Raw genomic sequence first — 26,519 nt, 5'->3', positions numbered from 1 at the left:
ACTCGGCTCACTGCAATCTGCCCCCAGCATTCAGGTGATTCTCCTGCCTCAGTCTCTGAGGTAGCTGGGATTACAGGCACGTGCCACCGTGGCTGGATAATTTTTATATTTTTAGTAGAGACGGGGTTTTATCATGTTGGCCAGGCTGGTCTCGAACTCCTGACCTCAGGTGATCTGCCCGCCTCGGCCTCCAAAAGTGCTGGGATTATAAGCGTGAGCCACCGCGCCTGGCCTGAACCAAGTACTTTAGCTCAATAGATAGGATACTGCTGATTGGATAGGTGTAGGTCAGCTGCCCACTCTTGGACTGGAGGGTCAAGCCACCCCACCTACATCACAGGGAGCGTTGATTAGCTAAGGAAAATCAAGGTGCAGTCACCAGAAGGGAGAATGGATGCTGAATAGGACCCCAACAACTGCTGTCCTCTAAAGAGCCTGGCCACTCACTGTGCCAATATTATTTGCTGGGTGTTTATCCTTTCATAATATTCTTTAGAACTCTTTATAAAATAAGAATATTAACTTTTGGGAGGCTGAGGCAGGAGAATCACTTGAACCCGGGAGGTAGAGGTTGCAGTGAGTTGAGATCATGCCACTGCACTCCACCCTGGGTGACAGAGCAAGACTCCATCTCAAAAATAAAATTAAATAAATAAAATAAAATAAAGGCATAGTATGGAAAGATTGTCATTCTGTACATACTTACAATAGGATAAATAGAACTCAGGAATATGGAGATATAAAAAGTTCTGTGAAAGAGAGTTTATAGAATGGGTGGCAAGACTCTGTCTCAAAAAAAAAAAAAACATTCTCTTATGTACCTCAATTTTTTTTCTTAGTTTGTGTGCTCTCAACAGCAATTATTATTTTTTATGCACATAAGTTTTAAATCTTTATGGAGTCAAACTAATTTTTTACTGCATGCCTTCTGCCTTTGGTGTGAGGCTTAGGAAGGCATTTTCTCTCGAAGATTATATATTTGCCAATATTTTCTCCTAGTGCTTTTATAGTTTTAGTTTCTTAATTTTTATATTTAATCCATCTGGAATTTATGTTGGTACAAAATATGAAGCCTATTTTCCCCCATGTTTACTCATTCATCCAACATAATTTGTTTAACAATCCATCCTTGCCCCATGAATTGATGAATTGCTGATCCTTTTTTTTTTGAGACGGAGTCTCGCTCTGTTGCCCAGGTTGGGGTGCAGTGGTGCAATTTCGGCTCACTGCAAGCTCCACCTACCGGGTTCATGTCATTCTCCTGCCTCAGACTCCCCAGTAGCTGGGACTACAGGCGCCCGCCACCATGCCTGACTAATTTTTAGTATTTTTAGTAGAGACGGGGTTTCACTGTGTTAGCCAGGATGGTCTCGATCTCCTGGCCTCGTGATCTGCCCGTCTCAGCCTCCCAAAGTGCTGGGATTAGAGGCGTGAGCCACCGCGCCCGCCTCCCTGCCCTTTTCTTTTTTTTTGAGATGCAGTCTTGCTCTGTTGCCCAGGCTAGAGTGCAGCGGCATGATCTTGGCTCACTGCAACCTCTGCCTCCCGAGTTCAAGTGATTCTCTCACCTCAGCCTTCTGAATAGCAGCTGGGATTACAGACTTGCGTTACCATACCAGGCTAATTTTTGTAGAGATGGGGTTTCACCATGTTGGCCAAGCTGGTCTCAAATTCCTGACCTCAGGTGATCTGCCTGCCGTGGCCTCCCAAAGTGTTGGGATTATAAGCATGAGCCACCACATCCGATCAGAACCCTTTATTAACATACACTGAGATTTTTCTTTTTTTCTTTTTTTTTTTATTATTTATTTATCTGAGGTGGAGTCTCACTCTGTTGCCCAGGCTGTAGTGCAGTGGCACAATCTCAGCTCACTGCAGCCTCCACAGGTTCAAGCATTTCCCCGGCCGCAGCCTACTTAGTAGCTGGGATTACAAGCGCCTGCCATCATGACCAGCTGAGTTTTGTCTTTTCAGTAGAGACAGGATTTTACCATGTTGGCCAGGCTGGTCTGGAACTCCTGACCTCAAGTGATCTGCCCAGCTTGGCCTTCCAAAGTGCTGGGATTACAGGCGTGAACCACCACACCAGGCAGGCTTTCACTATTATTATTATTATTTTTGAGACGGAGTTTCACTCTTGTTGCCCAGGCTGGAGTGCAATGGTGCAATCTCAGCTTACTGCAACCTCAGCCTCCCAGGTTCAAGAGATTCTCCTGCCTCAGCCTCCGGAGTAGCTGAGATTACAGGTACCCGCCATCATGCCTGGCTAATTTTTTGTATTTTTAGTAGAGACAGGGTTTCACCATGTTGGCCAGGCTGGTCGTGAACTCCTGACCTCAGGTGATCCACTGGCCTTGGCCTCCCAAAGTGCTGGGATTACAGGCGTGAGCCACCACACCTGGCCTCATTATTATTTTTAATTGACATGATAATTGTACATAATTATGGGGCATAAGGTAGGATTTTGAAACACGTACTTTTATGAGATCAACTTTTTTAGCTTCCACATATGAGTGAGAACATATGGTATGTATCTCTCTGTGCCTGGCTGATTTCACCTCATACAATGAGTTCTTTTGTATTAGTGATTCTGTTCTTGTTCTTTGTATTCATTTCCTTCATCTTTCCTGTAAGGCCTAATCTAGAAAACAAATTTACTTATAATATGATTACAGTTTTGGCTAAGATTGCTTACAAGGAATTGTGAAAGTGGTGGTTAAAATAGGATCTTAGGTGTGGTCACACCATCTTGCGCTTCTTGCAATAGAAGGAAGCAGAAGTTCATTTTCTTTCACTTACTCTCTCTTCACCTCCCTGCTTCTATTGGCGAAGCCCAACTTTTGCAAATGTCTTGGGGGTTTTTTAAACACAGATGGAAAAGTACCCAAGAAACAGACGTTGCTACTCGCAAGGGTCAAATAAAATCAGTGCCTGAAACAAGTCAAATCAAAACCAGCTCCCTGACCGTACATTCTCACATCCTCTGTTAAAACAAATGCCAAGTCCTTCTGGGAGCTGAATTAGTTCATGCTAAAAGTAGGTTAGTGTGGCTTTGGTTTAAGCTCAAGGATTTAATACCTGATTCTATTCCGTTGGTTGCCTGTGTTTTTATTGATTTCACTTTTTATACCTACTGCTTCTATCAAGATTATTTGTAGCCAGAAAGAAGGGTTGCAAAAGCGACTCCTTGAAGTAAATAGAATTTATGACAACTCTCTGTACCCAAGGAGATTCAAAAGATGTATGGCAATGGCCTGTGGCTGTACTATGGCTAATGACTTAGGCTGTGGCCTGACGCACGAAGGTGAGGAGGCCTATCAGAGTCCCTCCCGAGGGAACTGGGAAATCGGAGAAGCCGAAGCCCTGGCTGAGAGTGCTGAGGCTGAGTTGAGCTGAGGCTGAGCTGTCATGACTCAGCGGGCAGGTGTTCAACAGTTGTTTGTTGAGTGAATGAGTGATATATGGATGGCACAGAAAGGCTACGATGGCTGCTTGTAACCCGAAGTTTTGAGGAAGCTGAAACTGTAAGGAGAGGCAACTGTCTGGCAGCGAGGCGTGAGAAACTCAACAGAGATGTGAAACAAGAGGCAGAAATGCCATGAAACAGCCAGAGGAGTCAGGCAGTCCCTGAATGTCCTGTCTCTGACGGTTTCTCAACTCACTGCCTCAAATCGTACCCACTTGAGCGCCACACTGGGTGAGGCTCAGGAGACAAGGTGGTACCAGAGAAGGCAGAACCCTGTGTTTCCAAGTCTAGTCCACACCACGGGCACCTTTGCAAAGAGTGTCCTTGCCCCTTTTCCAGAGGGCCCTTGAGGTGAAGAGCCAATAGACAAAAATGCTATTTTGGAAGACACGGTTACCTATCCCTTAGATGCTGACTGAATGGGTCAGGTCATTTATTAATCTTAGCTGCAAAGGAGAGACTCACAGGATCACTTTTTGGGGCAGGACTATATTGCAAGCATATCCAATAAAGTGGGAGGAATCATCTTACATCAATTCTTTAGCTATCCCATCACTGGGGCTCAGTACAGGGGCTGCGAACCCAAGCACTGCAGGAGCCAGGCAGAAAACTCATGGGTCAGGCATGAGAAAAAAAATCAGGCTGCCCTGATAGAATTTTGATAGAATTATGATAGGTGGCTTGGGGCCACAAGTAATACAAAGAACAGAAAACCCAACACGATGGCTTAAACAATGTTAAGACTTATTATCTCACTTCTCCCTGAGTCTCCTGTGCCATCCCCCAAGTCAGTCTCATCCTAAGCTGGTTCATCTCATGGTTGTCAATAGCCATCAGGAGCTATTAGAGCTGCAGGCTTCCTAACTCATGTCCAGTTTGGGAGCATGTGTCTCACCCATAGTCAGCAGATAAGTGGCCTTGCCTCTAGTCTGACTGGGTCAACTTACTCCATTTGTCCACTCCTGGGTCAGTAACCACAGGCACCAGGGAAATTTCGTGTCCTGAAAGGTTAGAGTCTGCGTTCCTGAACTAGTCACCATGAAGAGGCATGAGACTAGTACTGGTGTGGGCTAGTTTCATTTGGGAACAAGGATGAAGTCAGGTTCTCCTGAGCTACACGGGAAGCTGGTGGGGGCAGGGGTGGGTTGAGGAAGACAAATACCTGAAAAGAATCAGGATTGTTTGGAAAAAGAAAGAGTATGGATGTCGGCTAATTAGTCAATCATATCCATTACATTTTAGTATGGAATGGTGTTGCTGGCTGGGCGTGGTAGCTCACACCTGTAATCTCAGCAGTTTGTGAGGCCAAGGCAGGCGGATCACCTGAGGTCAGGAGTTTAGCACCAGCCTGGCCAACACAGTAAAACCCCATCTCTATAAAAAATACAAAAATTAGCCTGGTATGATGGCAGGTGCCTGTAATCCCAGCTACTGGCGAGGCTGAGGTGGGAGAATCACTTGAACCTGGGAGGCAGATGTTATGGTGAGCCAAGATAGTGCTATCGCACTTCAGGGGGCATAGTGAGAAACAGAGCAAGACTCTATCTCAAAATAAATAAATAATAAATTTATATATTTATTTATATATAAATAAATAAAGGATGGAGTTGCTGATAGAAGTTACTGCAATGACGGTGTGAACTAAACTATGCTGTCCAATATGGTAGCCACTAGTCACAAACCACTTGAAATATGGCTAGTGTAAGTGAGGAACAGAAGTTTTCATTTTATTTAATTTTAACTAGTTTCAATAGCCACACATAGCTAGTGGCTCCTGCACTGGACTATGCAGATATGGAGAATGTTCTCTATGATAAGAAAAATACGACAATAGTGAGTGGGGAGGGTTTAGGAAAGCCAGAAAGTGTCTGTCATCTAAAGACAGTGGCTGCTGCTGAGTGTCAGCAGATTGTGGCTACGGGGGAAGCAAATGTGTTTCCATTACCTGTTGCTACATAATAAACAGCTCCAGAATTTAGTGGCTTAAAAGAACAACCATGTTATTTGTTTACAATTCTGCTATCTGGGCTGAGGCTCCGCTGGGTGGTTCTTCTGCTGGTCTTCGTGTGGCTGCATTCAGTAGGCAAGTCATCTGGGATGCTGAGAATCCCCTCTCCATATAGTTGCAGACTCCTCCTCAACCTATGATGGAAGGTAGGTGGACTTCTAATATGATGGCTCAGGACACCCCAGTCATGAAAGTGGAAGGTGTCAGACTTTAAGCCTGTGCCCAGGCCAGGCCCAGAGACACTTTTGATGTATTCCCTTGGTCAAAACAGGTCACAGGCCAGGCCTTGTGGCGTGATCTGTGAGGAATACACAAAGGCTTGAATACTACGGGGCATGGTTCAAAGTGGTGGGATCATACTAATGTAACAGGTAATCACAAGTCCAGCACTGCCAGAGCTCACATTTTCCCCAAATAGCAAGGCATCCAAATTTATACGTGAAACCTTTCAAATTGTAACTGTTAGTTCACTTTCTTTTGGTACCAGCTTTATTGAGACATATTCGCATACCATATAATTAACATATATAAAGTGTAGAATTCAGTGGTTTTTAGTACATTCACAGAGATGTGCACCAATCTTCCCCTCCCCTCCCCCAGTACCAGGAAACTGTACTAATCTGCATTGTCTGTATGGATTTGCCTATTGCCTATTTTGGCCACTGCCTATAAATGTGATCTTGCAATATGTGGTCTTTGCTTTTTATTTTTTTTAACTTAGCTTCAGTCTTCTCAAGCGAGGTAATGCAATTGGATTAGTTACTATCACCCAAAAACGGCAGAGCGCACTCAGCACTGTTTGGACACTGGGTTCACTATCGCCCAAAAATGGCGGAGCGTACTCAGCACTGTTTGGATACTGGGTTATCACGTGATTCAAGGCATTTACTTTGCTTTCATTCCATATTTAATGTTACTTTTACTCTAGACTTTGCCTGAGCATCAGACTTACCAGTCTTAGAGCAAATACTCAAAGATTCTGTCTCATCTGCCAACCGCAAAGTGGAAGCAGCACTGGACTCATAATTAGACATAAGCCTTTCACTGACATCTGAGTTCTGTTGCTTTCTCTATTTTTTGAGACAGTTTCGCTCTATCACCCAGGCTGGAGTGCAATGGCGTGATCTCGGCTCACTGGGACCTCCACCTCCTAGGCTCAAGCGATTCTCCTGCCTGAACCTCTTGAGTAGCTGGGATTACAGGTGCGCACCACTACCACCCGGCTAATTTTTATAATTTTAGTAGAGATGGGGTCTCATCATATTGGCCCGGCTGGTCTTTAACTCCTGATCTCAAGTGATCTGCCTGCCTCGGACTCCCAAAGTGCTGAGATTATAGGCACGAGCCACCGTGCCACTGCACTCCAGCCTGGGTGACAAGAGCGAAACTCTATCTCAAAAAGAAAAAAAAAATGGCATATATGTGTGTGTGTCTACATGTACACGTTCAAGGACATATATTAGCATCGAATAATAAGTTAGGATACTAATATATGCTCTTGAACATGTATAGACACACATATATACACACATATATACACACACATATACATACATGTACATATGTACTTACACACAGATATATATATATGTATGCACACATGCATATATGAAAACATAAGGTGACTTGCATCATTTACATTCAACAAATGGTCAGTCATTCACTCATCCAGTTAATTCTACACCTATTTATCAGTTGCAAGTGCTGTGCTAGCCTCTAGAACTACGATAGTAGCTGAAACAAAGATCCCAGCCATCCCAGCTTTAAAGACAGGCATTAAATAGTTGCACAAAACAAGTATAAATTATAACAGGTTCTGTGGGAAAAAAGTATAGGGAGTTCCAAGGCCCTAAAACACGGGGAGCTAACCTAGTGTGGGAGGGTTAGGAAAGTGATATTTGAGCTGACAACTGGAAATGACAAGCATCAACAGATAGGTGGCAAAGGTCCAATTCGGGCATTCAATTATTCTCTCATTAGACACTCATTAAATATATATTGCCTGCAATGTGGCAGCACTGTGCTGACCATCAGTCTGTGGAACATTTTTAAAAATAGAATGCATGCAACTTCAAGACTTACTGGCAGGATTACTTCTCCAGATGACCTACTGGCAAGCCAACTTCCCAGGTACTGGCTCCATCCTCGTCTTAGCTGGAGGGAAGGATGATGGAAGAGGAGGTGGTCTTACACTCATTGAATCATTGCAGCAGCTGTAGATCCCGATTCCTTTCTTTCTTTCTTATTTTCATTATTTTTTTTTGAGACAGGGTCTCACTCTGTCACCCAGGCTGGAGTGCAGTGATGCCATCACTGCTCAATGCAGCCTCTACCTCCCGGGCTCGAGTGATCCTCTTGCCTCAGCCTCCCAAAGTGCTGAGATTATAGGCATGAGCCATCATCCCAGACCAGGGTCTCAATTTCTTAAGACATGCTGAGGGCCATTTTTGGGCGGCCCTCTTTCACTCCACTATGTGCCAGGCGCTGTCCCAGAGGCAGGGGGCATAGTGAGGAACAAAACACAAGAGAACCCTGCCATCAGGAAGCTTACGCCTATGAACACATGCAGGCTGGGAAGATAAACGAATAAATTTTAAAATGTGGCTGGGCGCGGTGGCTCACGCTTTTAATCCCAGCGCTTTGGGAGGCCGAGGCGGGCAGATCACGAGGTCAGGAGATCGAGACCACGGTGAAACCCCGTCTCTACTAAAAATGCAAAAAATTGGCTGGGCGTGGTGACGGGCGCCCGTAGTCCCAGCTACTTGGGAGGCTGAGGCAGGAGAATGGCGTGAATCCGGGAGGCAGAGCTTGCAGTGAACCGAGATGGTGCCACTGCACTCCAGCCTGGGCAACAGAGTGAGACTCCGTCTCAAAAAAAAAAAAAAAAAAAAAAAAAAAAGTAACAGGTAATAAGGAGAAAGGGTAACATGACGGAATGAAGGGGATACTTGGGCCTCGGATGGGCTGGTGAAAAAAAAAGTTTCTCTGAAGTCAACACTTGGTGGAAGGCTGAAGGATGAGAAGCCAGCCACGCAACCATAGATGGTTTACGGGAAGTCTCTAGGAAAGCCTGAAACGGGCTGGAAGCTTGACTTGTTCTAAGCCTGTGATCCTCAATGTGGCGTTTGCCCCCAAGGGTCCTTCGGCAAAGTCTAGAAGACATTTTCGGTTGTTAACCTGAGGTGACAGGGGGTGGAACTGGCCCCTAGTGGATAGCAGAGGCCAAAGCCGCTGCTGAACATCGTGCAACGCACAGAAAAGTCCTGTGGCTCAAAACGCCAACGATGCACGGGTTGAGAAACCGGGTCCTCTCCCGGACTGAAGCCCAGGGCAGGGAGCACGGGGCGGCCTGAGCAAACCCGCCTGGAGGGCAGCCACCGTCTCAGTGTGAGTTTTGGCTGCCTACTGGGCCCTACTGAAGCCCGAAGAGGGGCTCGGCTTCTTTGTTTAAACTCCCTCAGTGTGACTGCGTGCAGTGGCTCACGCATGTAATTCCAACACTCTGGGAGGCTGAGACGGGAGGATCGGTTGATGCCAGGAGTTCGAGACCAACCTGAGCAACACAGCGAGACCCCATTTCAAAAAACTGTTTAAAAATTAGCCAGAGGCGGTGGCGAGCGCCTGTGGTCCCAGCTACTCGGGAGGCTGAGGTGGAAGGGCCGCTTCAGCCTGGGCAGCTGAGGCTGCAGTGAGACATGACCGCATGACTGCACTCCAGCCTGGGCGAGAGAGGGAAACCCTGCCTCAAAAAAGCAAAAAGAGGCTCTCAGCGGCCAAGCTCCGGAATCTCCAGCTCCCCAAAACAGTCACTGACCCACAGCACCGCCCACCTCCTCGCCTAGTTTCCGGGGAGGAGCCGGACGTTCCGGCGAGTGGGGCGTTGAGCGGCGGCGAGCCCGCCCAATAGGGACGTCCCGGGCCCGGCGGTCTCGCGAGAAGGACGGCGTCACTGGGTTCTGGGACAGGCGACCCGGCGGCCCGGCGAGGCAGTTGGCGGCGTCGCATGGAGGGCTCGGGGGGCGGCGCGGGCGAGCGGGCGCCGCTGCTGGGCGCGCGGCGGGCGGCGGCGGCCGCGGCGGCGGCTGGGGCGTTCGCGGGCCGCCGCGCGGCGTGCGGGGCAGTGCTGCTGACGGAGTTGCTGGAGCGCGCCGCTTTCTACGGCATCACGTCCAACCTGGTGCTGTTCCTGAACGGGGCGCCGTTCTGCTGGGAGGGCGCGCAGGCCAGCGAGGCGCTGCTGCTCTTCATGGGCCTCACCTATCTGGGCTCGCCGTTCGGAGGCTGGCTGGCCGACGCGCGGCTGGGCCGGGCGCGCGCCATCCTGCTGAGCCTGGCGCTCTACCTGCTGGGCATGCTGGCCTTCCCGCTGCTGGCCGCGCCCGCCACCGGAACCGCGCTGTGCGGTTCCGCGCGCGCGCTCAACTGTTCGGCGCCGGGTCCCGACGCCGCCGGCCGCTGCTGCGCACCGGCCACCTTCGCGGGGCTGGTGCTGGTGGGCCTGGGCGTGGCCACCGTCAAGGCCAACATCACGCCCTTCGGTGCCGACCAGGTGAGCCGCGCCCCCGCGCTGCTTCTGTCCCTGTCCAGCCCCTGCCCAGCCCCAACCTCTTCTCCAGCCCTAGCCCCAGCCCCAGTCCCTGCCTCTGATCGCAGAGGGAGCCCTTTGCCCCGGGGGCTTCTGTCTAGTGCAGAGGAAGCCCGCCAGCAGGTGGGCCAAGACTGGAGGGACCGGTGTGATAGGTGCTGGAAGGGGTTTGCCTGGGGCGGGGTGAGGTCTGTATACACACAGTGATGGCCACAGTGGCTTTAAAGAAAAGAGAGGCCGGGCGCGGTGGCTAGTCGGGAGGCTGAGGCAGAAGAATCGCTTGCACCCGGGAGACAGTGCAAGCCGAGATCGCGCCACTGCACTCCAGCCTGGGCGACAGAGCAAGACTGTCGCCAAATAAAAAAAGTAAAACTAAAAATTATTAAATGAAAGGAACCCTCTCGGTGTTCAGGCCGTGTAAGTTGAGACCAGAAGGCTGGGAAAGAGCAGTTGTTGAGGAGCTTTCCAGACATGGGGATTCGCAGGGGCAGGGCCCCGGGCCGGGAAACTGAGGGAAGAGAAGCCACTATTGTTGCCTTAGCTTCCTTTACAACGAAGTGGGAAAACACTCATATTGCGTCTTTGTGGCTTTAAAGGAGTTTTGGGCTAGGTTGGATAGGAAAGCTCAGATGAAAATGAGTTTGAATCAAGTTAGCATCAAGCTGCTCCCCTGCCGCTGTAACTGCCAAGAAGTGAGGGAGGAACCACTGCAGCTCTTCAGGAGGGCAAAGGAAATGGCCACCAAGTATTATATGCAGAATAGGCAGCCTTTAAGAGCAATAGCAAACTCAGATCATTTCAGAAAATATTTAAAAAGTGGGAAGTGAGGTGGAAGGCTGGGGCCAGATCGCATGAGGAGTGTTAAAGCGTTCGGGATACAGTGGGAGCTTTACTGGCTTCCGGCAGGTAGTGATACTATTTATGTCATGTGCAGAGCAGGCACTACAGCTGGGGTCGCAGGTCAGGTCTACTTCTTCTTTTCTGAGGACTCACAAGCTAAGAATGGTTCTGAATTTTTTTTTTTTTTTTTTTAATGTTGAGACGGAGTCTTGCTCTTTCCACGTTGGAGTACAGTGGTAGGATCTCAGCTCACTGCAACCTCCGCCTCCTGGGTTCAAGCGATTCTCCTGCCTCAGCCTCCTGAGTAGCTGAGACTATACGTGCACACCACCATGCCCAGCTAATTTTTGTATTTCTAGTAGAGATGGGGCTTTCACTATGTTGGCCAGAATGGTCTTGATCTCTTGACCTCGTGATCCGCCTGCCTCGGCCTCCCAAAGTGCTGGGATTACAGGCATGAGCCCCGGCACCCAGCCGGTTCTTACATTTTTAAGTGGTCGGAAACAGGATAATTTGTGAGGAGTGAAAATTTTATGAAAATCAGATTTCAGTCTCCATAGTTATTGGAACACAGCCCCACCTGTTTCTGCGACACAGCCACTATGCTGGGACTGCTTTAACTAAGCAGTGGCAGAGTTGAGTAACTGTGATGGAATGTCTCATAAAACTCAACGTGTGAACTGCCTGCCCCTTCACAGAAGTGTGTGGATGCTTGTTGTAGAGAATGGGTTGTGTAGGAAGTGGTGACATTGGGGGTATGAGGTGGGAGTCTCTCCTAACTAGAGTAGGGGCAGTGGATGTGGGTGAAGTGGGTGGGTGGAGTTCAGCTGTGGAAGTAGAACGGGTAGGAAGTACTGGCAGGTTGTCTAGTCCCTGTTTGTGTTGCTATATAGGAATACCTGAGGCTCGGTCATCTATAATGAAAAGAGGTTTATTTGGTTTAGGGTTCTGCAGGCTGTATAAGAAGCAGGGTACCAGCATCTGCTCTGGTGAGGGCCTTGTGAACGGGAGCCAGCTGTGTAGAGATTACATGCACTAGAGGAAGTGAGAGAGGGGAGGGAGGTGCTAGGCTTGTAAATAACCTCTGTCATAGGAAAGTTCACTCCTAAGTGCGACAGCCCTGAGCCTTTCTTCAGGGATCCATCCCCATGACCCAAACAGTAGGCCCCACCAGCAGCACTGGGGATCACATTTCTTCTTGAGATTTGGAGGGTCAGACATTGAAACCATGGCATGTGAGCAGTAGGGAAGGCGACTCTTAGGCTTTTGCCTAAGTATCTGTGAGTGCCTGTTTTTTAGGAACATTTACTGAGAGCTTACTGTGCACCAGGCACAGTGCTTGCTAAGTACAGTATTTGGTGAGTCCACATGACGCGTATGCTACGTGTCTACAAGACTGCTTGGTTAGTCTACCTGACACGTACGGTGCCCATTTTACTGATGAGGAAACTGAGGCTTGAGAGGCTTAATCATTGGCCCAAAGTTACACAGCTTGTATGTGACTGAGCCAGGATTCAAAAGCCTGTCCTTTGAATATGAGCTTTCACTCTGCCTGTGTAAGGCTATCCATTAGTCAGGAGACACCTTAGAATGATGTTAGAAATGATAGTCTTCTAATGTACTGAATTGTAACTGGGTTTTTTGTACAGTGGCTTATGCTTTACATACATGACCAAATCTGAACCTCACAGGAGTCTTAGATCCATTTTATTGATGAGGAAACAGGCACAAAAACAGATCACTTTCTTCCTGCCTATAGGTAGTGAGTGGTCAAGCTGGACTTCCATTCCAGCTCTGATTCTTTTTTAACTACTGCACTAAGATGGGCCCAGTGCGCATGCGTTCCGTAATGGTTCTTCAGGGCTGGATCTCAAGACCCAGGCTCTTGGCCTTGGGGTGCCATTGGCTCATGAAGGAACGGGGCTGGTAGCACAGTCAGGCTGTAGCTTTTAAAGACTTGGCCGTGCCACACAAGTGTACCTGAAAGCTTCTGTTTTGCCTCTTACTTGTGCTTTTCCCACATGATCTTCCTTGAGCCTCGCAACAGTTGATGGTGTATGTGCTGCAGTTACGCCTGTTTTTTAAATATATATATGTATATATTTTACTTTAAAGAATGACGTTGTACTTCCTGGAATAACTAATTATTACCAGAGGAAGGAATTCATATCTATGCCTTACAAGAACTTTCACTTTATTTATTTCTTTTTTGAAATGGAGTTTTGCTCTTGTTGCCTAGGCTGGAGTGCAGTGGTACAATCTCGGCTCACCACAACCTCTGCCTCCGGGTTCAAGCGATTCTCCTGCCTCAGCCTCTCAAGTAGCTGGGATTACAGGCATGCACCACCACGCCCGGCTGATTTTGTGTTTTTAGAACAGATGGGATTTCTCCATGTTGGTCAGGCTCGTCTCAAACTCCCGACCTCAGGTGATCCGTGTACCTCGGCCTCCCAAAGTGCTGGGATCACAGGCGTGAGCCACCGCCCCCAGCCAGTCATGCCTGTTATACAGGGAACAGAGGCCTAAAGGGTTGGCTGCCAAGGCTGCGCAGCAAGTGCCTATGGGAGCTGGTTTGGGGCCCTGGCAGCCTGACTTAAAAGCTGGTGCTCTCTTGGAGATAATAGGTGAGTAATTGTTACTTCTTAAAGTGAGGAGGAGATGGTGCTCAGTTATCTCAAATGAATCTGACAGAATATGCGCCCTTTCGTCCACAATTAAATGTGGATGTTGAAAGGAGATGTGCCTTCTTCCACAAGATAGCTGGCCTAATCTCTTCCGATGTAACACTGTCATGGGTAAAGGGGACCTTGTGGATGAAAGGCTACTCGGGAGACCTGGCCGCCCCCTGCAACGCATGCTAAGTGATTGGATCCCAGCTGCTTTCATGGCCATTCTTCTTGGATGCTTGGGATCGTTTGCAGATCACCTATTAGCTAATAACGGACCAATGTTGCCTTTCTTAGGTGTGGTAATCTCACTGCCGTTAAAAGAATGTCCTTATTTCCAGGAGATTCATGATGAAATTTTGGGGATGAAATAGGTTGCTGGAGCTTATCTGTAAATAGATCACCCAGAAGTATTTTTTTTAAGTCTCATTCTGTTGTCCAGGCTGGGGTGCAGTGGTGTGATCTCAGCTTACTGCGAACTCTGCCTCCCGGGTTCAAGCTATTCTCGTGCCTCAGCCTCCTGAGTAGCTGGGACTACAGGTGTGAGCCACCACGCCTGTCTAATTTTTGTATTTTTAGTAGAGACGGGGGTTTCGCCATGTTGGCCAGGTTGATCTCGAACTCCTGACTTCAGGTGATCCACCCGCCTTGGCCTCCCAAAGTTCTAGGATGACAGGCATGAGCCACCACACTCGGCCAGTATTTTTTATGTATACAAAAAAGAGTGCTGAGGTTCCAAGTGAAAGGTAGGGAAGTGTGCATTTTGCGATTCAACTTTTCTATACATTTGGACTTTTTTTAAATGAAAATATGAGAAAATGTTCAGTGATGAATGTATAAACTTAAGGTAGTATATCCATACAATGGAGTATTTTTAAGCCATTAAAAAAGAAACGAAGTACTGATGGGCCTCGTAAACATTGCGCTGAGTGAAGGAAGCCAGACACACAAGGCTCCAGTTGTGTGATTCCATTGATGTGGAATGCCCAGAAGAGGCGAGTCCACAGAGACTGGAAGTAGATTAAGGGTTGCCGGGGGCCAGGAGAGGGGCGTGGGAGTGACTTAAAGGGAACAGGAGTTCCTGTTGGTGTGATGAGAATGTGGACTTGGGTGGCAGTGATGGATGTACATCTCTGAATATACTAAACACTACTGAATTGTACACTTTTACAGGGTGAATTTTTTTGGTATGTGAATCATAGTGAAAAAACATTTGAGGGGAAAAGTGCCCTTATGCCAGGGTGCTTCCCTGTGACCAGGTGGCAGGTCCCCATCCTGGTGCCGCTGCTTCATGGCAGGAGGCCTGGCTGGGGACCCTGAGGTGTACAGGCCTGAAGCACACTCTGCTGTGCCCCAGGCGAGGGTTAAATTGTCCTGGTTTGGTCCTTCTCATGGAGAGGAAACCTATTTGTACTTTTAAGGTGCTTTTTATGGTTCTTTGTCACTTGCCTCTTCATCTCCCAGGTAGAGACTCTGGGAAACCTTCTGATAGGAGAGACCATGGGGTGAGGCTGCGTGGCTTTGAGAAGGAGGCCTCGCTGGTGTCTTTAGAGGGTATGTGAGCCGTGGGTCCAAGGGACATGTGTGTTCATGTAAATCATGTCAACCCCGAATCTTCCCCCAGTGCCGCACCTTTTTCAAAAGTCACCGTCATTCTTGGTGGGTGGATTATTTGAAATAGTGTCCTGAAAGAAGAAAATCTTATGTTACGGATAAACAGAGCAAATGATGCATTTTTTTTTTTTCCAGAGGAAAAACTGACACTTCACTTTAAGGAATTCTTCTGTCAGCCATCTGTTTGGTGTGCTGTACACAATTCTATTCTTTTCGCTTTTCTTCTCCAAATTGATTTTGGTGGCATCATTTGACTAGTCATGTGAAAACCTTGTTTGCCCTTGGTAGGGCATGTGGCTGCTGCTCAAACGGTGATGCCATGCAGCCAATGGGCAGGGAGGCTGTGTGGCCTGCCTGCCCGGGGCGGGGAAGCATGTGATGGCCTTCACAGCAGCCAGCTTCCCTTGGTACAGAAATGCCTACTGTGTGGTTATTTAGGGCTTCGTAATTTTGGTTTATAAAGTAATTTTGATGGATTACTCGAAGAGTTGAAACAAACTGACCACCACAATTACACAGGAAATGAGGATGATGGCATTTTAAGGTTAGGATTTTCCCAGACTAATCAAATGCTGATTTTCTCATGCTTCACCTGAAGAGGACATAGATCTGAGACTCTGGAAAGGGGTGTGCAGTGTCACTGTGGGTAATAGGAAGGTCCGAGTGAGACCGTGGGGAGGTGTGTGTGGCGTCACTGTGGGGAATGGGAAGGTCCGAGCGAGACCGTGGGGAGGTGTGTGCAGCGTCACTGTGGGTAAGGGGAAGGTCCAGGCGAGACTGTGGGGAGGTGTGTGCAGTGTCACTGTGAGGAATGGGAAGGTCCGAGCGAGACCGTGGGGAGGTGCGTGCAGTGTCACTGCGGGGAATGGGAAGATCCGAGCGAGACCGTGGGAAGGTGTGTGCAGTGTCACTGTGGGGAATGGAAAGATCCGAGTGCATTTCAGTTATGAAATCATTTGTGCCTCTATTAAGTTTAGATATTATGTTTACTGGCCTGTTTTATGCTTGTAAAAAATTACTTTTTGTTTGTTTGTTTTCACACTTCTAGTTTTGTTTTCTCGGTAACCATTTCTCTGCTCACATTTTTCATTTTTCTTCCTGGTCTGTGTCTAGTATAGCATGAGAATGGGTGTCCATTGTTGAGCAGTATTTCAACGCATTGTGTCCTAGTGAAGAAGTGTCTTAGATGTCTAAGAAGTTCTCACCTCAAACTCTATTCAGTCGAGATGTCTGCATTTGGTCTAGGACCTCTATTCATTATTGTCATAGATAGGAGAAGAGTTTGAACTCTTGAAAACGTGATTTTCTTTCTTTTTTTTTTTTTTTGAGACGGAGTCTTGCTCTGGAGTGCAGTGGCCGGATCGCAGCTCACTGCAAGCTCCGCCTCCCGGGTTTACGCCATTCTCCTGCCTCAGCCTCCCGAGTAGCTGGGACTATAGGCGCCCGCCACCTCGCCCGGCTAGTTTTTTTGTATTTTTTTAGTAGAGACGGGGTTTCACCGTGTTAGCCGGGATGGTCTCTCGATCTCCTGACCTCGTGATCCGCCCGTCTCGGCCTCCCAAAGTGCTGGGATTACAGGCTTGAGCCACCGCGCCCGGCCGTGATTTTCTTTTAAACGTAGGTTTTTAGTTTGAAGTGGTGTTACTATGTATAATTAATTACCTATCACCACAGTAGCCATGCTCGATCATTCAGACTTCGAACAAGTCTCTTTTTGAGGAGCACACAATTTTTTTTTCTTTTCTTTTTTCTTTTTTTTTTTTTTTTGAGACGGAGTCTCGCTCTGCCACCCAGGCTGGAGTGCAGTGGCCGGATCTCAGCTCACTGCAAGCTCCGCCTCCCGGGTTCACGCCATTCTCCTGCCTCAGCCTCCCAAGTAGCTGGGACTACAGGCGCCCGCCACCTCGCCCGGCTAGTTTTTTGTATTTTTTAGTAGAGACGGGGTTTCACCGTGTCAGCCAGGATGGTCTCGATCTCCTGACCTCGTGATCCACCCGTCTCAGCCTCCCAAAGTGCTGGGATTACAGGCTTGAGCCACCGCGCCCGGCCCCAATTTTTTTTTCTTTTGCTTTATTTCCTTTAGAGAGAAGCACACAATTTTAACTATAAATTTTACACCTCTGATTTAATCTTTAAAAAATAGAGCTTCAAATACCGTATGAAATATGTGACTGCTAAAAAGATGCATGTGCTTATTGCATACCATATCTGTTTTTTTCTTTTGAGACAGGGCCTCTGTCGCGGAGGCTGGAGTGTGGTGGTGCCATCACAGCTCACCGCCACCTCCTCCCCAGTTCAAGGGATCCTCCCATCTCAGCCTTGCAAGTAGCTGGGACTATAGGCACACGCCACCACACCTGGCTGATGTTTGTAACTTTTTGTAGAGATGGGGATCTCTCTGTGTTCCCAGGCTGGTCTCAAACTCCTAGACCCAGGTGGTCTGCCTGCCCTGGCTTCCCAAAGTGCTGGGATTCCAGACCTGAGCCACCATGCCCAGCCATAATTGGTTGTTTTGGCCCCATTGAGAATTTGTTATTCAGTAGAGCAGATTGTTCTGTGGATCCAGAAACTAGATCTATTATTGGAATAAGAATTTTCTAACTCTTTCATAACCTGTGACTTAAGAATGAGGCAGTAGACGTTTTTAAGACAGCAAGAGAGTCTTTTTATGAGATCCAGTATCAGCCTCTCATAAGTTTGTTAAAAATGAATTTATGAAACGAAACTCACTGGAAATGTCTCTGTCTGGTACAGGGTTCCTTTGCACAGTATCTTATGTAGAGGTAAAAATCCAGGTGGGCAGAGAAGGCTTCTGCTGTGTCTGCCCCCAAATGACCTGTTCCTAGCGCTTGGGCTTCATTGAAGTAGCCTGGTGAACTGCGTAAGCCTAGGTGTTGTGTGATTACCTCAGTGCTTTTGTTTGCATCCAGGAAGTCAGTGATTTTTGAGCCTTTTAGAAATCCCACCCTTATCAGAATTTCTCCTATTCCATTAATAGCCTGTCTAATCTAAAAATAGCATGTGGTTTTATCTTTAGTCTGTAATTTCCTCTTTGCTTCACGTTTACCGAGATCTCTGATTCTCAGGAGACCAGATACAGTTGGTGTGGGTGGTGGCTTGGCCTCACTGAACAAATGTCGCCTGCAGTGTTTCTCTTTGGGGCTAAGCATATTTGCGCGGTGCCGCATGGTACTCACATGTAGCTCAGGAAGGCATGGAGCCTTATAACATTGGTTCTAAAACTTACCTGTGAGTAGAAGTTACCTGGGAAGTTGCTTGAAACGCAGATTCCTGGGCCTGGGCCCCAGAGACGGTGATTCAGTAGGTCTGGAGCGTGGGTCCTGTGACTCTCTGTTTTTTTTTTTCCTTTTTGAGACGGAGTTTCGCTCTTGTTGCCCAGGTGCGGTGGCACGATCTCGGCTCACTGCAACCTCCATCTCCTGGATTCAAGCGATTCTCCTGCCTCAGCCTCCCAAGTAGCTGGGATTACAGGTGCCCACCACCACGCCTGGCTAAGTTTTGTATTTTTAGTAAAGACAGGGTTTCACCATGTTGGCCAGGCTGGTCTCAAACTCCATACCTCAAGTGATCCACCCGCCTTGGCCTCCCAAAGTGCTGGGATTATAGATGTGAGCCACCACGCCCAGCCGACTCTATTTTTAAAGAGCATTCCAGGTAATTCCAAGGCAAGTGGTTCAGATACTTAGAAAAATTCTATAGTAGGTGGTCCACATATTCGGAAAAACTCTCTAGGATTTGTTGGGATTTAGTATAATTAAGCGAAACCTACCCCGCTCCTGTAGTAATTAAAAGTGTGGGGTATGTTTTTTGTCGAGATCCGTGAATGTTTCTGTAAACACCATTTTGATTGTGTTGCACTTCTTAAAGGTTGTGATGACAAAGGTAATTTTAACCACTTGACTGTATGTTTTTCATCCTTGAAGACTGTCATATATTTTCAAGTGTCTTTCCTCCCTGTTACCTTAGGTTAAAGATCGAGGTCCGGAAGCCACTAGGAGATTTTTTAATTGGTTTTATTGGAGCATTAACCTGGGAGCGATCCTTTCATTAGGTGGCATTGCCTATATTCAGCAGAACATCAGCTTTGTCACTGGTTATGCGATCCCCACTGTCTGCGTCGGCCTTGCTTTTGTGGTCTTCCTCTGTGGTCAGAGCGTTTTCATCACCAAGCCTCCTGATGGCAGTGCCTTCACCGACATGTTCAAGATACTGACGTATTCCTGCTGTTCCCAGAAGCGAAGTGGAGAGGGCCAGAGTAGTGGGTAAGCACTTAATTCTTATCTCAAGCTGTTTGATAGGACTTTATCGATCTCTTTATTAACATCCTAGTTTAGGTTTGTTGTGTGCTTATTGTGTGCTGGGCCAGGGCTGAGGGTTTGCTTGTCTTCTCTCCTTTAACATTGCATTTCCCCAAGGAGGCGGGTGCGGTCTTATTGTCCCATCCTAAAGACAGGCCAGTGGCCTGATTCCAGAGCTCATGCTTTAACCCCACATTGCACTTTCTCTCACTGCTAGTGTAGACGGAAGCTCCTTTAGTGCCAGATTATAAAGGTAGAAATGTGTGGAGAGCATTGAGGAGACAGAAGACATGCTTTATACATGTTTCTTTTTATTTTAAAAACTTTGAAATACATTTGAATGAAAAACTAAGCAGTTGCTTATGCAGTCAGTACCTGTCTTTGCTCTTTAAAAAGTAAGCCACTGCCTCTCACCTGAAGGTCAGCATGGGCTCCATCATTCAGCGGTCAGGTCTGTCACTCTGACAGGAAGATGCAATAGCAGAATGGCGAGATGCACTGAGGGTAACCAGATGATCTCATGGGACTTACCCGGCGTTAGCACCAAAGTCCCATGAACTGGGGTGTTAAAACAGAAAGGCCTGTGTCCTCAGAACCCCTCCAAGTCACTGACCAACTATGACTCATGTTTGGTTGGTGATGTTTGATGCCAGTTAATAAAGTCCAGAACTTAAGCCCGAGAAAAGAACTCAGAAATTTTTGTGTTATTCTTGATTGAGGAATAATTTGCAGGTAGTAAAATTTACCCCTCATATCTGTACAGTTCTGTGAATTATGACAAACTTACTCAGGTTGTGTAACCACCAGTGCAGTCAAGGCATAGATTATTTCCATCATTCCGGAGAAGGCTCTGGGAACTTTTGTAGTCATTCCCCTCATGGAATGTTTGGATCAACATAGAAATGCCTGGTGGCTGCTGGTTGGGAGGCTGATGACTCAGCCATCGGAGTGTCCTATGTCTCCGAGCCGTGCAGCCCACTGTGGCACGGCACGGGTTGCTGGACCTTCTTCTGTAGGCCCACTCACACATCTCCCTCCCTCCGGCTTGTCTGTGTTTGTCTTACTGATGTGCTTGGAGCCATAGCCAATGTGTCTAATATTCCTTCCACGTGGTAGATTGAAACTACACCAAAATGGCCCTGTGCGCCTACTTCTTTGCTCCTGAACATCTCTGATTTCTCCAGCTGTCCCTGTGTGGAGTCATGGCAGATCTCACCAGTCTAGATGACCTGTTGGAAATGCTGGTGGGTCATTGTGGCATTCAGACACATAATTCAAAACTGCAAATGGTGGGACCACACTGAAGAATTTTTAGTAATTAAAGTACAGGAGGCTAAGGTGGGAGGATCACATGAGCCCAGCAGGTCAGGTCAAGGCTGCAATGAGCCATGATTGCTCACCGCACTCCAGCCTGGGTGACAAAATGAGACCCTGTCTCAAAAAAAAAAAAAAAAAAAAAAAATTTAAGTAGCCCCGTCTTAGCTGACACTAGTCTTTTGCCAGGGCCTTATTTGATTAGACAAAAGCAGTGTTTCAGATCCTAGAAGTCTTTTTCAGGAGCAACCCTTCAAGTTTTAGTATCTGTGTGGGGGGTAGCCCATAGGCATTTCTGCAAGAGGACGGCATTGTTTTGTGGACGTACTTGGGTTTTAACGCACAAATGGCAGCATGGAGTGGGTTTGAAGTTACTTTTACTTAGGAAACTAATTTCCTCTTAGGATTGTCTTTGAAAGTCTTCTTGGGCACAAATAAGGGGAAAAAAGCAGGGGTTAGCTTACAGAAAAGTTGATGGTCTGAGGAATTCTCAAATTCTGTTTGTATGAACTGGCTCTGTAACCTTGGGCAGGTTACTGGTCTTGTGAAGCCCAGCTTTCCTTTTTGTACAGCAGACGTGGATTCATCTCATGGCATCACTGTGAGGCTTGAGCATGGTGATGTGTGCAAGGCCCTCAGCAGGGTGCCAGGCACACGATAAGGGCCCTGTCAGTGGTGACCACTGTGACGAGGGTGCCTTAAAAAAGTTGGGCCTCCAAAGCCTGAGGAAGCATGACATACCCAGCATTTTACAGTCGTGACACTTAATTTCATCTGGCCCAATCTCAGTTTCCGTCCAGGGCGATCTGTGTCTTGAAGATAATGCAGTACTTGCTATTAAATGAGAAAGGAAGGCACATTTGTTCAATTCATCAGGCCAGGGTAGAAATGGTTCTACAGCTTTTTGAGATACATACTTCTTTGGGAATCCGTGAGAACCAGTGGACTCTCTTCCTGGAGAATACAAACACGTACGTGTGGCCTTCACAGAGACTTGGGCACAGGCGTCCTGAAACGAGCTTGTCAACTTTTGTGGGGAGGAGCAGAGGGCTCTTGTGGGTGTTCGGGTGTCACTTGTGCCCATGGCTTCATGTTGGACCCTTGTGTGTTGCAAAATAGTGCACCTAACAATATGTATAACCCAGTAAAACTTCAGATGCATATTGATTTCACAGCTTTTAAATATTTTAATTATGTAAAGCTAAAGTAATATAACCAGTAACCTGTGTGAATAATGCTTTGTGTGAAAATGAATTTGTTGTTTGTTGTTTAAATGTTTTTAGTGAAACATATTTAATGTGATGTGGTAAACCACTGATAGTATCTGTATTAGGTACAAAAGGACTTTTAATTTCCTTTATGAAAAAAAGTAGTACTTGAAGAAGTTAGTGTTTTCAAGTGAAAGTATTTATAATGTCTTTGGAATTTATTTTCACTTTTGGGTGTTTTTGTTTCTGATTATTTTCCCCCACTAGACTAAGTCTGTAAGGACAGGAGCTCTCTCCTTTAGCCCCCAGGTGGAGCAATGCAAGGCCTGCGGCAGGTACTCAGTCAGTGTTTGTTGAATCGAACTTAGTTTTCTTGTCCAAAATTTGGCTAAAATATCAAGTTATAGTTTTCAGCGCTTTTATTTTTCCCCACTCTGAATGTCCAGACTTAAAATGTTGGCTTTATAAGATAAAGAATTTAAAATACTGGCACCATAGTAAAATGGGACATGAGTTAATAAACTAGAAAACTGACAGGTGCCATTTCCGTTGGCTTCCCACAGTTAAACACAGTCTAACTCTCTCCTGGTACTTCTTGGCTTTAGAGAATAGTGTGCACTTTGTTTTCCCATTTTACCCCTGAGATCCTTGGTGCCTGTTCCCCATTAGAGTGTTTTGGCGCTGGGAGAGAGTGCAGAGCTGTCTAATGGGGCCTGTTCATCTTCTAAATAATGAAGCGGGCCCAGAGGGAGTAAGTGAAACTCGTTAGTACAAGTACCTGGGAATGCCAGGTCCATGTTCCTGCTATGACCCGCAGATATGAGGGCAATGGCAGGGAGTGGAGGGGTAGTGGTGTCCTGCAGGGGTCAGGGCCTCAGGCTGTAAAGCCAAGACTGCCTGGGTCCAAGTCCTGGCCATACCTCGGGCAGCCTTCTCGCTCTCTGTGCCCAGGCATCTTGCTCTGTGCAGTGGGGCCCTGAAGAGTTTTAACACCACATGGTTAATGAGGGAGGACATAGGGACGCAGTGCACTGGGCACTCCCCATTTCCTGCTGTCCTAGGACAGAGCCAGGGACATCCTCCTGTCATCACCACCGGCACTGCCCTCCCCCTCAGCTCTTCCCTAACCCAAGAGCTGACAGCTTTCCTCCGAGAATAGAACCCTGCCTCTGTCCTGCCAGTGACTCAGTTTAAACCAGCAGGGTTTTATTCATAGCATTGGTATTGGCCGTCAGGTCTTGATGTTTGATAAATTAGCTGATTACAAATTCACACAATCCAGTGCATTTTTTCATATGCTATCCAGTGGCGTAGCTGATGTCCTTCCCAGTGTCGGTGGAGCTGCAGACTCTCCCCACGCGGAGACTGCTGAGCCGGCAGCTGCACTGGGGCTGAGCTCAGCCATGGTTCAGACTGTCATCACAGATCTTCCAGCCACGCTAGAGTTACAGGAGCCCAATTGCACTTTGACTAGAAAGTCCCTTTGTCAGCTGTTTCAGTACATTCTGTGACATTTAGAAATAATTCAGGAAGCTGTGTTGGGTGTGTGCAATTAGTAAGTGATGGAATGAGTTGAAGCAGATTCGATACAGTGAGCTGGTTTCTTACCTCCAAACTTAATTTGTGACCAAATAATTGATTGCTGGGAGGGGAAGAAAACTAATTCCTTCATTTTATTTCCCAAAGTGAAGGCATTGGAGTCTTTCAGCAATCTTCTAAACAAAGTCTGTTTGATTCATGTAAGATGTCTCATGGAGGGCCATTTACAGAAGAGAAAGTGGAAGATGTGAAAGCTCTGGTCAAGATTGTCCCTGTTTTCTTGGCTTTGATACCTTACTGGACAGTGTATTTCCAAGTGAGTGGTGACAAACAGGTTTAATTTCCTTTATCTTCCTATGAAGTCTTAGCCTAGCACTTGTTTTGGCCATGTTTAAAGTAGTTAGGACTAGATTATTTTTTTTTTCCATGAGTCTACAGAATCCTGGCATTTTTGGTTTTAGTTATGGAGTCATTTTGGCTGCTTTAACTATGTTTAAAGCCTCTCTGAAAAAGAAGCTGAGAACAGGTATGCTTCTGGTTTTTCCAGGCCCCTCTTGTTAATGTAATTTCTCCTTTGGATAACTGGCTGTTCTTTTTCAAAATTGATCTCCAGAGGACTTTACAGTGACCAAATCATTGACCTGTCTGTTTTCAAACTTGAGCCGTTGTCTGTTTCTGGGAGTCACTACTGTCGCATCTCAGAGCCTAGTTTAGGGGAGGGGCAGGATGCTTAGAGTGTTTGAGGGCACAGTTGGTTCACATATAATGATACTGTTTTTTATACCTAGATGCAGACAACGTATGTTTTACAGAGTCTTCATTTGAGGATTCCAGAAATTTCAAATATTACAACCACTCCTCACACGGTAAGAACAATTGTAATGATCTCAAAATTGTCATTTTGGGCTTATGTAATAAATGGATTCCTTCTACCAACTGTAAATGTTTTATAAATGTTAACAGCACCAACAAAAACCTTTGTTATTGAAATAGAGTTTTTACTTATTTTAGAGAATATTTTTTGTTGGTTGTATCATTTACTAGATTAGGTTGACTGACATCAGTTCAGCGTTACTTAGTATTTTTCACCTGATTATTTTCCCCTCAAAGCACAGAAAAGCAAATGCAGATTCATTTAGAAAGGAAGCTTTTCCCAGTTCCGTTGTCTCTAAACTGAAGAGGTTGTACCTTGTGGAGAGGAGCTGTTCTTTACATGCATTTCTCCCATTGAGATGTTGGTTCTCCAGACGGGTGGTGTATTGCGGGGAGTAAACGCCTCCTCCCGTGTTTCACCCCAGCTCCCTGCAGCCTGGCTGACCATGTTTGATGCTGTGCTCATCCTGCTGCTCATCCCTGTGAAGGACAAACTGGTGGATCCCATTTTGAGAAGAAATGGCCTGCTCCCATCCTCCCTGAAGAGGATCGCCGTGGGCATGTTCTTTGTCATGTGCTCGGCCTTTGCTGCAGGTAGGAGGCATTCTGCTCCGTTCCTCCTCAGGCCCCACTTCGGCAGTTGTGGATTCAGAATAGAGTGTTGACGCCCTGTCATGCCCCAGGTTGTTCAGGAAGTGCGTGTCTGTGAAAGAGGATGTGTATCAGTTATTTTACAGCACTAATCCTTTGTTTTAAACTTTAAAATAAGTTGAAGATTATTTTCCTAAGGATATGTCAGTTTTCTTCTGGTACTAAAACCATTGGGTTGCTCTGAAAAGGGACTTTTGGACTGAGTTAAAGGGAGGTTTTTCTCTACCTTCTGGTTTAGAATTAGGCTGTTGAATGCTGAACAGATGAATTCGTGTAAATTAAAGGTACTATATCATTCTCGAGGATGAGAATTCCACCTTCAGATTACTAACCTTTGGTTTATTAACAAGTGTCAGGGTGTCTGTGAGTCCTTTGAATTTTTTATGTAAAATTCTGTGTGCATTTTTCTGGTGACAAAAATGTTTCTAGATTGTTATAGGCTCATGGGCAGCATCTCCTCCCCCTACAAATAAACCTCATAAGAACGAATGCCTAAGTCTCTAAACTCAGACGAGGAGAGTTATCCTTTTGAGGGTTTCCATTCTGTTTTCGTAATTTGTATGTGCTGAAATGAGTTGTTTATCCTTTGCTGATAAAGCTGGGTATCGCTGACTTTCTCAGTTATTTTGGAGTTCTCCCTTCATTAATATTTGAAAATTGTTGAATGATAAAACAGCTTAGTTACATAATAAGAAAAGTTGATATTCTTGAACCAGCTGTATATTATCTGCTGTTATGAGGAATTCAGTGTTAAGCGCTGCTGAAATGGAATTTAATATTCTCAAACAATGCTGCCTTCATAGCAGCCTTCATCTACTTTTGCCAGACTGAACATATTGATATAGTACTTAATAGATTTAAAGAAATTAGTCCCTGGGCTTAAGAAATCTCTATTCTAGAGACTGGGACATTTTAGAAGACTATTGCATTTTCTTTTGTTCAAATAGATAATTAAAGTGAGGTCGTGTCTGAGTGAAGTTTTTGCTGTGTGCCTTCTTTATAATTCAGCTTCTCTTCCAGAGCTGTGGCACATGGGGAAATAAGCATAGGCAGAGAAGAACTGAATTACCGCAGGGCTCTAGCTGCAGGCTGCAGTTCAGCAGAGTGCACACGCAGAAGGGCTGTCTGCAGGAAGTCTTTGCACTGGAGGCTGTGTCTGCCTGTCTGTCCTACCTCCCTAAAGCGCAGGCTCAGCTTTGGCCTCAGACCTCTCTCTCCCCCTGGGGCTAGAGTGCCTTCTCTGTGCCCCATCACCACACTGGTTGATGCCAAGGAAGGAAGTCCTCATTCCCTCCCTGTGGGAAAGGAGATCTCCTTGGTTTCTGGAGGCTTTTCCAGTAAATACTTGGTTTGGGCTTCTTTCCTAACATCCTCTCTTTCAGTTTCATAAATGGCTGAATCACTTCTGTGGGCTGCCTTGAGAGCCATGCAGGCCA

The 26,519-nt window shown here is 46.6% G+C and overlaps 2 protein-coding genes across 11 annotated transcripts in view; one reads left to right on the top strand and one right to left on the bottom strand.

Annotated features, from left to right (window-relative positions):
- The window catches only part of GLT1D1 (glycosyltransferase 1 domain containing 1), a 150,821-nt gene extending 140,954 nt beyond the window's left edge, over positions 1-9,867 (bottom strand). For 5 of the 8 annotated variants that reach the window (XM_074008393.1, XM_074008402.1, XM_074008403.1 and 2 more), the window contains exons 1-2: positions 9,028-9,321; positions 7,557-7,628 (exon numbers count right to left, since the gene is read on the bottom strand). The gene's annotated coding sequence lies outside the window, so the exon portion shown is untranslated. Of the gene's footprint in view, positions 1-7,556; positions 7,633-9,027 lie in introns of all 8 variants that reach the window. The other 3 variants (XM_074008405.1, XM_065525039.1, XM_074008394.1) reach the window with 3 other exon arrangements.
- Positions 9,434-26,519, top strand: part of SLC15A4 (solute carrier family 15 member 4) — a 33,463-nt gene continuing 16,377 nt past the window's right edge. The window contains exons 1-5 of one of the 3 annotated variants that reach the window (XM_015431815.3): positions 9,434-10,023; positions 19,167-19,462; positions 23,707-23,875; positions 24,348-24,425; positions 24,858-25,026. In XM_015431815.3, the coding sequence (XP_015287301.2) occupies positions 9,478-10,023; positions 19,167-19,462; positions 23,707-23,875; positions 24,348-24,425; positions 24,858-25,026 (1,258 nt within the window). In that variant the 5' untranslated portion in view covers positions 9,434-9,477. Of the gene's footprint in view, positions 10,024-15,559; positions 15,724-19,166; positions 19,463-23,706; positions 23,876-24,347; positions 24,426-24,857; positions 25,027-26,519 lie in introns of those variants that run through there. The other 2 variants (XM_074008389.1, XM_065525027.1) reach the window with 2 other exon arrangements.

This window comes from Macaca fascicularis, chromosome 11 (genome assembly GCF_037993035.2).
Source record: "Macaca fascicularis isolate 582-1 chromosome 11, T2T-MFA8v1.1".
Taxonomy (NCBI): Eukaryota; Metazoa; Chordata; class Mammalia; order Primates; family Cercopithecidae; genus Macaca; species Macaca fascicularis.
This window is presented reverse-complemented; position numbering and strand designations above follow the sequence as displayed.